This window comes from Phodopus roborovskii, unplaced genomic scaffold (assembly GCF_943737965.1).
Source record: "Phodopus roborovskii unplaced genomic scaffold, PHOROB, whole genome shotgun sequence".
NCBI lineage: Eukaryota > Metazoa > Chordata > Mammalia > Rodentia > Cricetidae > Phodopus > Phodopus roborovskii.
Window position 1 is genome coordinate 13,072,704 of NW_026126448.1, and position 15,344 is coordinate 13,088,047.

Here is a 15,344-nt window from a genome sequence, read left to right on the forward strand (position 1 = left end):
TGAGACCAGTTTGTGACTCTCTCTCTCTTGCTCTCTCTGTCTCTTTCCCTCTCTCTCTCTCTCTCTCTCTCTCATGTCTGTGTATTTGTGTGTATAAACGTGTGCCATATATTTTTAATTTATTAGTTTATGAGATGGGAGTGCAATAAATGTATGTGAAGGGACACAGTAAAGAAACTACCTATAGGCCTTCTCAGTTATTTTAATGTGAATAAGAGAGAGAAAATATCCAGATGTATCTGGCATAGTTCAGAGCAGAAAGAAGACAGCATGGCCTGCACTAGGAAGTGGGAGATAATAGTGGAGATAGTGAGATCAGAAGGAATAGAGGATAGAGTACAGCAAGAGCAAGAGGTTAGGAAGAGCTGGTGACATTGGGTGGGGGGAGACAGACAGACGGACGGATGGGGGGATAGTATAGTGGGTTACATAAGAAGGATGAGTAGCTGGGAGAGGGAAAGACCAGCAGACTACTGTGGACTTAGAAGTCTGTGACCGGTACTGTGACACTGAGGGAGCCTGATGGCCAGATTGGGTTTTGATGTGCTGATAGGCGCCACAGATAGCCATAGGTCCCTTCTGCCAGAGGTAAGGGAAATGAGTATGTTTGGTAGGTGGGAACTGGTTTCACAAGTTCCTGAGGAATGCTTTTATCTACCTACCAGCAATCCTCTGTAGTTCAGCTTGAACTCATTTCTACATATATGGACTGCCTAAGACCTTACAGTCAGTGTCTACCAATTTATTAGTGTCTGTTCCCAACGGCTCTTACCATTAAAAACCAACAAGAGAGAGAGACTTGCTTATTTATTTATTTATTTACTTATTTTTTTATTTATTTATGTATCTGTTTGTTTTTGTGACAAGGGCTCACTATGTAGACCAGGCTGGCGTCAAACCCAGAAATTGTAATTAAAAGTACAGGCTACCATACTGGGAAAGATTTATTTATTTTTTATGTGTATGAATGTTTTGCCTGCATACATGCATATGTAGCGCCTGTGTGCTTGGTGCTCCCAGAGACAGGGAGAGAGTATGAGCCTCCTGGAATTAGAATTATAGGTGGTTGTGAGCCACCATATGAGTGAGGAAGACCGGGTCCTCTCTAAGAGCAGCCTGAGCTCTGAACCACTGAGCCTTCTATCTCTCCTGCCTCAGTTCTTACCATTTTATACTCCCACCAACTTCAAACTGCATATGAGCTTATTTTTCCGTAACTCTGCCAATTATTTTTTTAAATTTATTTTTAGTTAATGTGCATTTTTTTTTTTTTTTTTTTTTTTTGTCTGTGTGAGGGTGTCAGATCCCCTGGAACAGGAGTGGCAGATAGTTGTGAGCTGCCACGTGGGTGCTTGGAATTAAACCTGGGTCCTCTGGAAGAGCAGTCAGTGCTTTTAACCGCTAAGCCATCTCTCCAGCCCAACCAATTCTTAAAAAATATTTTTAGTCACTATAATGAGGGGAGAGAGAGACCATTGTTTTAGGTTGTACTGCCTGATTCCTAGTGAAGCCAAACATCCCAGTACTCATTCTTTATTCGCATTTCATCACCGGTAGTTTCTGTGTTGCTTTGTATTACCTGTTCTTGCAGGGTTAGTAGAGTAGATGCAGGTCAGATCTGAAATTGGAGAAGAGCCTAAGGATGGGTGTGGTGGCTCTCACCTTTAAGCAGTGAGTTGGATGCCACCCTTTTCTACATAGTAAGATACTCTCTGAAGGGGGGGACACTAAGTAATGTTTTTTGGGGGAGTACTAAGTAATGTTGCAATTAACATTTTATTGTTGAAAAGTGAAAAAAGAGTTTATAATTAAAATACAGAAGGTAGAGCCTGATATAGTCTTTCTTGCCAATGAGTTTGGGTTAAAAAAGCTGAGAAATACATCTTTGTATCAAAATCATAGAATAAAATATCCCACTGATGGCCTTTGGGTGGCAGCAAGCAGAACACAGATAGAAAGCAACTTTTGGTCAAGGCTTGAGACCCAACAGGAGGAGTAGCTAGGACATTCCAGTATCCTGCTGATCAGGAAGTAGCCTTGCAGTAGCTTGGGGATCCTCCTGAGTCTGTTATTAATTGGGTTATTTGTTAACAAACTAAATCTACTTAGCTGTCACTTCCTGAAATGCAGGCAGCTGCTGTTTCCTGATGCCCCAAAATCCTCAACACCAAGAAAGAAGAATGGGCAGAAGGCTCCACACTCACTCAGTCTCTGATGTTTCCCTCCCAGGTGAGGGTTGTGAATGAAGAACTCTACCGGAAGACACTGGAGGAAATTGTCCGCTCCATGGATAAGATGGAAAATGCCAACATTCCTTCTGTGTCACTCTCCAAGCGGGAGGTAGGAAAGAATAGTAGCATCAGAGGTGGGGCGCTGACTCAGTTGGTAGGACCTAAGTTCAAGCCCCAGAACCCATGTTGAGGTGATGGGCACTAGGCATTGTGTTGTGGTGGCATGACCTTTATTCTCGGAACTTGGGAGGCAGAGGCAGGTGGATCTCTGAATTCTGGCTAGCCAGGTCTATAGCAAGTTCCAGGAATTCCAGGCCAGCCAGGGGTACATAGTGAGACCGTTTCAAAAAACAAATGGAGTTTGAGGGAAGACACTTTATGCCACAGATGTCCAGGCCGTTGGCAGAGTGAGCTTGGCCTTTGGGTTCAGGGGCCTACTTGAGTATGGTGTTTTGGAAATGGTTTTGGATGTGGAAGATGAAAGCTCTGTTTGCTTCAGGAAAGTTATTTATAAAAACTACTTGGACTTTGGCTTGCATAGGTCACTGGTCTCTAGTGGCAACTGGGCCCTCTCAGCTAAATACATTTTGGAGAGATGGTCCTTCATTTTCTTCCCAAGACAAATATTTTTCCCAGTCAGGGTGGGTTCGAGGCTTGAAAAGAGAACCCTGGTTCTGACTAGCCCCTTGTCTGTTCCCAGTTCTGTTTTGAGAATGTGAAGTACATGCAGTTGCAGACCGAGTCCTTCACAATTCATAATAGCCAGGTACCCTGCCAGTTTGAATTCATCAACAAGCCTGATGAAGACTCTTACTGTAAGCAGTGGCTGACCGCCAAACCCAGCAGAGGCTTCCTCCTGCCAGGTAACTCGTCTCTTCCCAGGCTCTGCTTTCTGAATGCCCTGCCTATCCTTTTCATTTTTCTACATGAGCTTTATTCTTGGCCAGAAACTTTTCTTGTTTTGCTTTGTCTTGTGTGTTTTTTGAGATAGAGTCTCCCCATTATGTATCCCTGGCTGTCCTGGAACTCCCTATGAAGGCCAGGATAGCCTCACAGACATCTACTTGCCTCTGCTGGATTTTCCCCCAAATCCCTATAGCTGAACTCAACCATATATAAAATGTAAAGTGCTGAGGATGGACATGTGTTCAGTTTCAGGAACATTTTAGTCACTTGTGTGCTCTATAATCTTGCAGAATTGTGAGATTATGAGCGCTGCTGCTACTTCAGGGGCCATCTCTACTGCCTGTCTTATTGTGATCAGTGCCCCGGTGTCTGCATGAAAATTTAAAAAAATAAATAAATAAAAAGGAAAGAAAAGGACATACCTGCTGGGTATGGTAGAGGAGAAAGTTTATTATAAATCAAAGGGAGAGCATAGTTAGACATAGAGACATCTGGGAAAGCACAGAGTGGACATGACCAGCCTGAGCTGTGCCATATGGGGAGAAGGGGAGGGGAAGGCAAAGGGGAGAGAGGGGAGCCAGGTGCAGCAGCCAGGAGGTCAAAGGCACAAAAGAGTCGGATAACCAAAATGTCTTGGTTATATAGGGAAGGGCCTCTGGGAGAAGGGCAACCTAGCCGCTGGGCTGGAGAGTTCAAAGTAGAGGGTGGGGTATACCAGCCATACCCTGTAAAGGATAGGAACTGAGGGAAGCTGGATGTGTTAAATAAGCATGTCAGCCATTTGTCCCAGGGTTTGAGACTTAACACTGTCCACTCTTGGAGAGAGAGATAATGGGTTAGTAATGTAGAAATGGTAACAACCCCCTACTCCCCCATGTTACATCCCCATCCTGCAACTGGAGGATTAAAAGTGTTTTCTGGCTAGTTCCCAGGTGATTACTTCCCTGGACCTGTGAAGGGGCAGGTGTTTTCATCTTACCTGGTCCAGTGCTGGTCCTTTGATCCATGCCTTCTTACTGGATTCATTCTCCTGGTTTAAGCTCTGCTACTTAGTGCTTGAGTTTCTTAGCATTTGTCTCCAGTTTTCAAGTGTTACCTTCACATTTCCAGGATGGACTGTGCATGTTTTGTGCTTCCCCAGTGCCAAGCACAGAGGTCCTTGTTAGTTGATCCTTCTGCTTCCTTCCTTCCTTCCTTCCTTCCTTTTTTTTTTTTTTTTTTTTTTTTAAGGTTTTATTTATTATGTATATAACATTTTGCTTCCATATATATCTGCACACCAGAAGAGGGCACCAGTTCTCATTACAGACAGCTGTGAGCCACCATGTGGTTACTGGGAACTGAACTCAGGACCTCTGAAAGAGCAGACAGTGCTCTTACCCTCTGAGCCATCTCTCCAGCCCTTCTGCTTCCTTTCTTAAGCCTTTCTGCCCTGCTGTCTGTCTTCCTCCCGGCTTTTCCTCTTTCAGTTGACTGCTCCCTAGCTGATGTTACTTTTAAACTTTTCCTGCAGATTCTCACGTTGAGATAGAATTGGAGCTCTTTGTAAATAAGTCTACTGCCACAAAACTCAACTCGGGCAAAGACAAAATTGAAGACATTCTGGTTTTGCACTTGGACCGGGGAAAGGATTACTTTTTGTCTGTGTCTGGGAACTACCTGCCCAGCTGTTTTGGGTCTCCCATTCATACATTGTGCTACATGAGGGAACCAATCTTAGACCTGCCGCTGGAAACTGTTAGCAAGCTGGTAAGTAACAGACCTGAGGAAACATCCAGTAGTGGGCAGCTTGAGTCAAACACTGTAATTCTATATCTACCTCCTTGGATGTTAAGTTTTTTTGTTGGTGTAACAAGCCATCTCCCCCAGTCAAAATGATAGTGAGCTGTCTGTCATGACTCTTGCTTTTTTCTACCGGTCCAGCTGAGGCTCATCTGTGCTAATGTAATCAGGCAGCAATTGTGTTGGCCACCCTGGTGAAGGTAGCCTCTCTTGCCTGCCTCAATATTGATTGCCCTCTGGCCTCCGCACATGGGCCCTCGGCTTTCAGGAAGTGAGCTCAGGTTTCTGCAGGTAGAGACAGGAACATGAGAAAAGCTAAGGCCTTACATGGTATGGCTGACAAAGCCTACAGATTACCACTTGTGCCTTGCTGTGTGGGTTGGAGCAAGTTGCGAAGCCAGCCCAGATTCCATAGGGAGACTCCACCCCCTGCTGTGGACAGGTACAGAAGACAGCCACACTTTCCAGGCTTGACCTCATACTCGTGCATATGTTAGGGCAGCAAGCTACAGCAACAAAACACCATAGGCTGACACTTTACAAAGAACAGTAGTGTCCATAGTTTGAGTGGCTGAAGTATATGATAAAGATCCCTGATAAATTGTTTGATGAGGGCCCACTTGGTTCATAAATGGCCAGCTCAGTGTCCTCATATCAGGAGTGACAGACTCTCGTTGGGGTTTTTTTTTGGTCTGGTTTTTTTTTTTTTTTTTTTTTTTTTTTGTATTTTTAGACAGGGTTTCCCTGTGTAGCTTTGGAGCCTGTCCTGGAATTAGCTCTTGTAGACCAGGCTGGTCCTGAACTCACAGAGATCCCCCTGCCTCTGCCTCCTAAGTGCTGGGACTAAAGGCATATGCCAACACTGTCCAACGACTCTTGATTTTCCTCACTGGTTTTAACAGTGGGATGTTGAAAGAACTTTTTTCTATGAAGTTAGGGCATATACTACTCCATTCATTGAATCTGTTTGCCATAACTCTGCCTGTTATGCCCAGTTCACGGGACCCCCAAAAATCCACCACCAGGGAGGCGACTCACCAAATATAAGCACAAAGGTTTCTTTTATGGGCAAGCTGCAGCCTGGATTCTGCCTGCTCGAGAGCAGGGAGCAGGCAGAATATGGCTTACAGCTGAGGAGGGGTTTTAAAGGGAAAGTTTAAAAGACTGAAAGTCTGGAGATTACAAAGCAGGGTACATAGGATAAAACAGTAACTGTATGTTTAGGCAAGATACAATTAAGCAGGATATTGTAGGTAAATAAGTTTGTTAATTAGCTCCTGGGCCAGGAAGTTTTGTAACCACGAGTTGATAGCTATCTGGTTTTCTTCAGGACAGAGAAATGGTGACGCAGCTGGGGTGTGTTATCTGGTCTCAGGTCACGTACCCAGTTCTTTGTGTAGCCTTATCTGTTGGCTGCCTTTTGGGAGCTCAGAGGGGCTTGAAAGTTTCCTTTTTCCTATATGGGCTTTGGAGGTTTTAGACTTTTACTAATTTTTCCCGTTTCATCCCCATCCTTAGAAATAACATTTTGTAAGCTGGGCAGTGGTGGCACACGCCTGTAATCTCAGCACTTGGAGGCAGAGGCAGGCAGATCTCTGTGAGTTCAAGGCCAGCCTGGTCTACAAAGTGAGTTCCAGGACAGCCAGAGCTACACAGAGAAACCCTGTCTTGAACCCCCCCAAAAAAAAAAAAAAAAAAAAAAAAAAAAAAAAAAAAAAGGAAAAGAAAAACAAATCACTTTTTGTCACCCAGGTGTAGCACCTGGTTTCTTTTTTGGCCTCATTGAAGAGCTTCCCTTTCTGTTTGCTGTCCCTTATCATGCATTGTCCTGAGGTTCCACCTTGTCATGACTTGTCATGATTTTTCTTTCTTTGGAGACTTTGATGCCAGTGCAGACAGCAGATGACAGGAGCCAGCTGGAGAACCCCATGGAAATCCCCAAAGAACTCTGGATGATGGTCGATTACCTGTATAGAAATGCTATCCAGCAGGTAGGTTGGGGTTAAGGCAGTCAGATGGGCCTGCAGCCAGGCTGCCTTGAGAACTCTTGTATGGAAAGTTTTGTCCCAAGGAATCTGTGGGGAATTGTTCTGCCCCCAGCGGGTGAGTGCATGTTTGGTACTTGACCCTGATTCCCCAATGGGAAGCAAAGCAGATTTAGCTGTGTGCTTCTTCCCCAGGCCTCTTAGTCTCCCTAGAGGAGGACTTCTAGATGCCTCCTGGGAGGTCATTTGAATGTCCTTTTCAGGAATCCACCTGCTTCTGAGAATGAGAGGGGCTACCTTGTTGACATTTCAGGCAGAGGACAGATGTAACCCCCCTTGCCCTGAGTCTGGAAGGCTGATTTCTGGATAGATTCAGGCAAGCTTCCTGGGGTTAGTCAGTCAAATGACTGACTTGGTTATAGGTTTGTGAGGTTCAGTTTCCAAAGCCAGGAATGGAGGAGGGCCACAGGAGGCTGAGGGTTGAGGAGAATTCAGGGAATCACAGACTATGAAAGATGTATTTTATTCAGCAGCACACAGGTCACTAGTCAGGCTGACAGTGATAGGCACCCAGGCACAGGACTTCACACAGGCACCCACACAGGCTGCACAGAGACTGGTAAAGGCAAAGGCTCTTGCCTCTGATCTCAAAGCCATGTTCATAGACATTTTAATATTGAAGCAAAATATATTCATATTCTCTTTCCTCTCTCCCTCCCTGTCCCCTTACCATTCTCCCTCTCTTCTTCCCCTCTCTCTTACTCTCCCCCTCATTATTCTCTCATCCCAACTCCCTTGTCCTACACTTCTAGTACTGGGGACTACACTCAGGCTTCGTGCATGTTAGCCAAGCACTCTAACAACGTAGCTGCATTCCCAGCTGTTTTTGTTTGTTTTCTGAGATAGCCCAGGCTGATGGCAAACTCACTAGCCCAAGACTAGGATTGAAGTCCCTCTTGCGTCAGTCTCTTACATGCTGGGACTGGAACCCCAACATGTCTGCCTTTTTCTCAAGTTTCCCCACTCACACTGGTGTCGCAGTATATACCAAGTTGTGTTCTGTTTGTCCCATTGCTTCATTTAACTCTCACAATAACGTTTGGAGGAAACATGACCTGGAATGTGAATAACTTATTCCCAAGCCGATTAGCACACAATAGTGGGCTTTGTTTTTAAAAATTGAATATGTATATGTATATGTTTTACAATTATTATTGTCATTGTTATTATTATTTTGTCCATGCTACTGTTGAAACCCTGGACCTTAGCTCTCTACCACTGAGCTACACTCCCAGACCCCAGAATTCACTTTTATAAAAAGGCTATCTTCTCTGTAGATCTTTCAAATGTAACTTGTGAGTAGTATATATAATATTTTTATTAATGATAGTTATGTTGAGTAGCCTTCTGAAACAAATGAATCCAAAGTATCTTGAGACTAATGGAATGATATTTTACTTATATATTTTTATTTGCATAAAGTCTGAGGAGTCTTTGCTTCTCCCCTTCCCCCCTACTTCTCTCCCCCATTTTTTTGTTTTGTTTTGTTTGAGAATCACAGTACTTTTTCAGTCTTGCACATGGCGTGTCTCACATAATACTGTCGGACACATGCTCTATGTGACTTTTCTCTTACCCTGAATCTTGTCTTGTGTAGCATGGCCTACCCATAGCTGTATAATGCCTGCCTAATGACCTGTGGTAAAGCCATGCTTGGCAAGGCCTGACGATGAATTAGTCACATCAGCCTAAGTCACTGGGGCAATTCAGAGGTCTCACTACACAGCTGTATTTTGGACTCTGGTGATATGGGTGAACCAGGAAACCACTGCCAGTTTTCTGAGAAAAATAATTGTTTCGTGGCTTTCTTCCCTTCTGCAGGAAGATCTGTTTCAGCAACCAGGCCTGAGGATGGAATTTGAGCATATAAGGGACTGTTTGGATACTGGAATGATTGATAACCTCTGTATCCTTCAGAAGTTTGTATGTGCGTGTGAGAATATAAGACCTTTTAAGAGAGAAAGAAGCATATCTCAAAGCCTGGAATCTAATACTGTGCCCTTGGCTAACAGGCTCTTATTCAAACCTGCTCGGGGAGGACATTACAACTTCAAGCAGTCAGTGTGGCAGTGGCAGGGACTCAGGAGAGCCTGGCTCATCTGACAAACAGCATGGTGCCTTCCAGATGTGGGCTGGCATCCTAGCACTGAGTAGAGCCTGACTGGGCAGGCAGCCCTTCTGGCACATGCTTGTCCCTGAACCTTCTCCTACCCTAGGCAGCACCATCACCTGTTCCTTAACAGTGGGCCAAAGGCGCCAACAACCATTCCGTAGCCGAAGCCTTGCTGCTTTTCCTAGAGAGCCTGCCAGAGCCTGTCATCTGTTACAGCGCCTACCATAACTGCTTAGAGTGTTCTGGCAGTTACACAGCCAGCAAACAGGTGAGGGGAAGCATTGAGCATCAGCATGTGTAGTAGCTAGCCCCAGGCACATTGAATGAGGCAGAATGAAATAGAACAGCCCCTCAAGTGCGGTGGCTCAGAAAATTAGTATCTTACCTTCTCCTGCAGTGGCTTGGAAGATTAACATCTTTCTTTCTCTCTCGTCTGCTCTTCCTCCCATGTGCCTTTTGCTTTTAATAGCATCACCCTTAATTCCAGTGACTCAACCCCAAAACCTGAGTCATTTCTGATTCCTCCCTCTCCTCACCTCCCACATGCCCAGTCCCATTGATTATCACTTTTCTGCTCTCTTCCATTGTCACTCTGCTTACTTGGTGCAGGATTCTGTGTTAATGTACTTTCTCTAGTCTTCATCTTGCATGCTACAATTAGATTGTGAACTTATGGTACTGTCTTTTTGGACAAAGTTATACTTACCTTTTTGTTCACCGTTTTTAATGTTCCTTCTCCTCTCTCCCCACCCCCCCCTTTTTTTTTTTTTTTTTTTTTTTTTTTTTTTTTGAGACAGGGTCTCTCCATATGACCAGTCAGGCCTGGAATTCAGTGTGGCCCAGATTGACCTCAAATTCACTATCCTTCTGCCTCAGCTTCCCAAATGGGATCACAAGTGTGCATTAGCACACCCAACTCGATAATTGATACAATAATGTACAATAGTTGCTAGTAGTAAGGGTTCCAAAACCTTTACTCATATCATTGAATGTGGGTATCTTCTAGAACCCACTTTTCCCCAGCTCCCTAGTTGATTCTGCTGTGCAGATATGTATGCTATTCACTGGATTCCGGCCTGGATAACCCTTCCAGGCTTAGCGCCTGTGCAGCCAGTGTATTCTTGCCAACATTGATGTCTCCTGTTCTCCCTGCTTATCATCTTGCTTTCTCTTGGCTTCTCTGCCACCATTACCCTAATCCTCACTGCTTTAAGTCTAGTTTTATCTTATATTCAAGACCCAACTAAAATGTCTTATTCCCTTAAGTTGTCTGAGAACATGGAAGTTCTCATAATTAGACATCTGACCACTAAATTCATGCAGCATTTGATCTTTGTGTGTGTTTAATACTTATGCCAAGTGGTGAGCGATTAGCTCTGTGTATTCTTTCTCACATTTCTAAGTCATGTTCTCAGTTCCTGGAATGTAAGCAGGCAACTTGTCAAGTAATTGAGTGAATGAAGCTGCAAACCTCACTTCTCCCTCTTTCAGGTCATTTCTACTCTCCCCACATTCCACAAAAATGTCTTCAACTACTTAATGGCGTTTTTGCAAGAATTGCTGAAAAATTCAGCAAAGAATCATTTGGATGAAAATATTCTAGGTAAGTAGCCAAGTGTCTAAGGCAAGCATCTCTATAGAAAAACAGAGGAAGGAAGTGGAATTAAATGTATTTTCTCCTTTTTCCTTATCTTTCCTTCCTTTTTTCCCCCAAGCTCTGAGGAAAGTGTTTGCTTTTCTTTCTTTTCTTTTCTTTTCTTTTTTTTTTAAAAACTCTTTGCTTGTTTGAGACAGGGTCTATGTAGCAGCCCTGGCTGTCCTGGAACTTGCTTTGCAGACCAGACTGGCCTTGAAATCACAAGAGATCTGTCTGCCTCTTTGCCTCCAGAGGCTTCTTTTACTTTTTAAAAGACAGGGTCAAGATATGTCTGTTGTCAAAGCTGGCCTCAAGCTCACCATGTAGCTCATACTGGCCTTGAACTCAGAATCCTTTTGTCTTGGTCACGTGAGTGTTGCAGATGTGCCACCATGCTCTATTCTGGACAAAGTTTACATGCAATAGTTTGCAGCTGGAAGTATGACTTGGTGATAGAACCCTTGTCTAATGTACGAGGGCCTGGAGTTCCCTGTTTTGGCTGGACTAGCTGACTGGCAAGTCCCCAGGATGCACCTCTCTTCACTTCCATATCACCAGGCGTGTATGCCAGTGTGCCTGGCTTTTAAAAGGTGGCTGCTAGAGGTTGCACTCAGGTCCTCTCCTGTTTGCATGGCAGGCACTATACTCAACTGAGCCATCTTCCCCAGTTCCTATTTACTTTTTGAGGCAGAGTCCCACTGTATAGCTCAGGATGGCCTGGAACTGAGGAGTGGTATGAATACAGACGTCTATCACCACACCCAGCTGTGTGTTTTTTCAAGAAAATACCTGGGCATAGTGGCACACACCTTTAATCCCAGGACTCAGGAGGCAGAGGCAGGTAGATCTCTTGAGTTTGAGGCAGCCAGGGTCTGCCTTTAAAAAAATTGTGTGTGTGTGTGTGTGTACACACATGTATTTGAGGTAGTCTGCTTTGTAATAGTACAGCCTCTTTCCTAGCCACTCTAGTGTCCTAGTTGCTAATGGTGTTTTCTGTTTCTGTCATGCACAGCTAGTATATTTGGCAGCTTACTGCTCCGAAACCCAGCTGGTTGCCAAAAGCTTGACATGGTGGAGAAGAAGAAGGCCCAAGAGTTTATTCACCAATTCCTCTGCAGTCCAGTTTGAGCCTCAATCCTCCTCTCCCGTTTTACCCAAGGCAGCCACAATTGTCAGCCCTACCTGTTTCAGTTCAAGAGCTGCCCTAAAATGCTCTGAAGCCCAGCTGGAAGCGAGAATGGCAGCCTAACCTGCCCCTTACCATTGTCATTGGCTAGTACACCCATGCTGCCTTGTGAAGACATGGGAGAAATCCACAATAATACAACTGACATTCGATGTTCAACTTTAGTTATTTAATACAAATAGATCACTATTCATTTATATTTTTTAAAAAAAACATTTAAGTAACTGTACTTTGCCTTACTCAAACTGCTTCCCGTATGCCTGACTGAGCATCTCATAATTAGATATTTGGACTAGCTGAAGTCCTTGAAGGAGAATGAGTTGAACAGCAGGAATTTGATTAGATGTTCCTGGATAAACAAGTTTTAGCCATTCCAGATGCTTCCACTGTCCAATCTGAGGACATGTATATACCTGGGGCAACTCTGTCCCCTTTCTACTCAGCTCCAAGGCCTTTCAGGGGCCCCTAAAAAAAGGGGAGCTCTAGTGAAACAAGCGGGATTTTGTAGGCCAGACAGTCCTCCCAACTGTATATAATGCATCCCCTCTCATATGTATAATATATTTTAATGATAAATGTATTTTTAACAGTCGTGATTGTATGTTTTTTCTCTTTAAATTTTTTTTTTTTTTTTTTTTTTTTTTTGCTGTTGTGTGTGGGGGTGTTGGTGGTGTTACATGTACGTGTGATTGCTGGTGTCAGGAGAGGCCACAGATCTTTGTTAAGATGGAATTACATGTGGTTGTGAGCCATCCAATGTGGGTTCTCAGAATTGAACTCGGGTCTTGAAGAGCAGTAGATGGCCTTAACTATTGAGTCTTCTCTTCTCCCCTCATTTCCCTCTCTTGAAACATGGTAGTTCTTGCCAGATGGGCCTTTGTGGCTTAAGCACAGAAGCAGCTGGTCAGGGGCCAAAGAGACTTGTGTGGCAGTCTAGTGTGTGAGAGTCACTATTCAATATTACCAAAGCAGAGGTAATGGCACAGCAGTTTGGGTCTGAAACCTGATGTAGCCTATAAGGGCATTGCTCCAACCTAAATGTTCCAGGTAAGTCGTTCTTGGGGAAAATAAGCATTGGCTCATGCGAGGGTCTAATAATTTATATTTACAGGACTAGAGTAGAAGTACATGCAAAATCGCTTCTTGGCTTTGGAATAGTGCCACCAAGTAGTGGTTTCAAGGGTCTGTAGGGATGAGTGTTAACAACCGAAGAGGGGATGGGCCAGTAGGTGGCGCTGACCCTCCCGAGAGCGAAAACCCTCCCTAGGACCGCAAAGTTGAGAGTGACAGCGCCGGCGGGCTTCAGAACGGGAAGTGTCTGGAGCACTCCGCTCTGCTTTCGGGTATTGGGACCTGAGCCGGGTCAACTGTGCTGCGTTTCGAGGTCGCAGTGGAGGGAGAAGGGGGATACCGCGGGCTGGCCTACGCGTCTGAAAAGCGGCGGCTTACTGCGCCCTTCCCGCTGCAGCCATGGGCACAGCCCGGGCTCAGGACACTTCGGGTTCGTGGCTGGTGGTGTCGCGTGTTGTCCTGCGGCCGAGACCACCCGCTCCCTATGGTCCACTTCCCCAAGCCTCACAGGACCTCCCAACGCCGCTCGGCCCGCCCTTAGCCTCCGGCTGGAGGCGCGGCCAAGAGCCAATCAGAAGCTGCAGCGGGCGCATGGACCTGCGGGCCTCTTCTTCCTCCGGAAAGCGGAAGCGGAAGTGACGCAAGGGACAGGTGGGGGCAATCATGGTGCCGCTGGGGAGGGGAGAAGCTGCCGCTGCCGCCGTTGCCGGGAGCCGCGGAGGTAAAAGCAGAAGCTGGTCTCGGCTGGGGCTGGGGCTCCCCGGGGGGGCGCGGGACTTGGGCTCCCTGCCGAAGCCGTTCCTGGTGGAGACTTCATTCCACTCACCAGAGGGACCCCACCCCTCCTCCGTTTCCATGGGGATGGGTATCCAGCCCCCCTTTTCTGTTTCCATGGAGACCCGGACCCTGCCCCTCTTCGCCCAGCTCGTAGCCCCCAGCCTGCCTCGGGGTTTTTCTATGTAGTCCTGGACTGGGGCTTCTTTCCTGGCCAGGTTCCTTCTGCCAGTCTCTCAGGGGTGCTCAGTTCGCACTCCTCGTCCACACTCATACCTCCTGATCTTGTTTGTTACGGAAAGTTGGTCTCCGCGTTGCCGCCGAAGGTGCCGGGACAGCCCACCGGGAGCTCTCGGTATTCTTATCTCTCCTCTCAGATACAGAGAAACGTGCATTTCTAGGGTTGCGTAAGCAAAGGTTCGGGCTGGTTCCTCCCAGATTAGATCCCTTGACCTGAGTCTGGTAACTACCTCGCCTTGTCGATCTGGCTCCTAAAGGCTCACTTGCAGAAGAGAAAGTGCAGAACCAGGTTGAAAACCAAGTGATGTGCTGATTATTTTAAATTCTCCTTTTGTGTCTGCCAAACCCACGTTTATAGAACCTGTGTGTTTTCGGGTGCGGGAAGAATCACCATTCCAGACCATGAAAGCTTCAAATTTGGTAATTTCCTCAAGAGACTGTATCTTCGAAAAGAGACATTATGTGATTGTTATCCGTTTTGTTGATACTTCCTGAGTTCCTCGTGTCAGTATGCTGTGCTAGGGACTGCCTTTCGGGGCAGAAAGCCTAGTCACGATGTACAGGCATACTCTCTGGTCCTTGTCATGTTTTAGGATATAAATAATTAAAATGATTTGCATTAGCCATGCTTTATTAGAGATAATCCCTTCCACCCCATGTGTTCTAGAAATGACAGAAGGAATCCATACTCATTCTACTGTCTTGACGTGATTGTGCTTTTCATGTAGTTTCTCTTTCACTCCTTGTGAGACAGGAACTGTTAGTCCTGATGTAGAAAGACAAGGCACAAACAGGTTGGCCAAGCATTAAAGGGAAAACCAGGAATTGTAGGTGATTATGTTCAAAGAGTTGTTACTGCACCATCAACTACATGAGGCTGTGTATTGCTTCACAGTGTAATTGAGAGAGGGAGGGTGTTTGAATGAGAGCTTCTCACATTAGGTTTATAGCCACTGTCCCTTGAAGCAGCCACCTGTTTGCTTTTTTTTTTTTTTTTAATCCTAATTAGGTGTATATTCATCTTTAAAGTGCGTGATAGTAAATCACACTCAACCGTGACTGATTTTGCCAATTTTTAAATATTTCCAAGGGATTTTTTTTTTCTTTGAGATTCTCACTGTGTATCCCTGGTTCATATGGAACCCACAGAGATCCATCTTCCTGTACTTGCCAGGTACTGGGATTAAAGGTGTGCATCGCTGTGCTTAGGCATGGATTACTGTCTGTTTTGTTTGTCTTGAGACAGGTTCTTACCATGTAACATGGGTGGCCTGGAACTCGCTATGAAGACCATGCTGGTCTTGAACTCAACAGAGGTCTGCCTGCCTCTGCCTTGGAAGGTCTTGGATTAAAGCTTTGA

At 45.3% G+C, this 15,344-nt stretch overlaps 2 protein-coding genes across 3 annotated transcripts in view; both read left to right on the forward strand.

The window, feature by feature from the left end:
* Positions 1 to 12,484, forward strand: part of Inpp5b (inositol polyphosphate-5-phosphatase B) — a 61,052-nt gene extending 48,568 nt beyond the window's left edge. The window contains 8 exon segments of the mRNA XM_051188735.1: positions 2,230 to 2,340; positions 2,932 to 3,094; positions 4,651 to 4,886; positions 6,797 to 6,910; positions 8,786 to 8,870; positions 9,218 to 9,345; positions 10,569 to 10,680; positions 11,726 to 12,484. Of these exon segments, the coding sequence (XP_051044692.1) occupies positions 2,230 to 2,340; positions 2,932 to 3,094; positions 4,651 to 4,886; positions 6,797 to 6,910; positions 8,786 to 8,870; positions 9,218 to 9,345; positions 10,569 to 10,680; positions 11,726 to 11,841 (1,065 nt within the window). The 3' untranslated portion in view covers positions 11,842 to 12,484.
* A 1,116-nt stretch (positions 12,485 to 13,600) lies between these two features.
* The window catches only part of Mtf1 (metal regulatory transcription factor 1), a 44,818-nt gene continuing 43,074 nt past the window's right edge, over positions 13,601 to 15,344 (forward strand). For both annotated transcript variants that reach the window (XM_051188743.1, XM_051188744.1), the window contains exon 1: positions 13,601 to 13,691. The gene's annotated coding sequence lies outside the window, so the exon portion shown is untranslated. The remainder of the gene's footprint in view (positions 13,692 to 15,344) is intronic.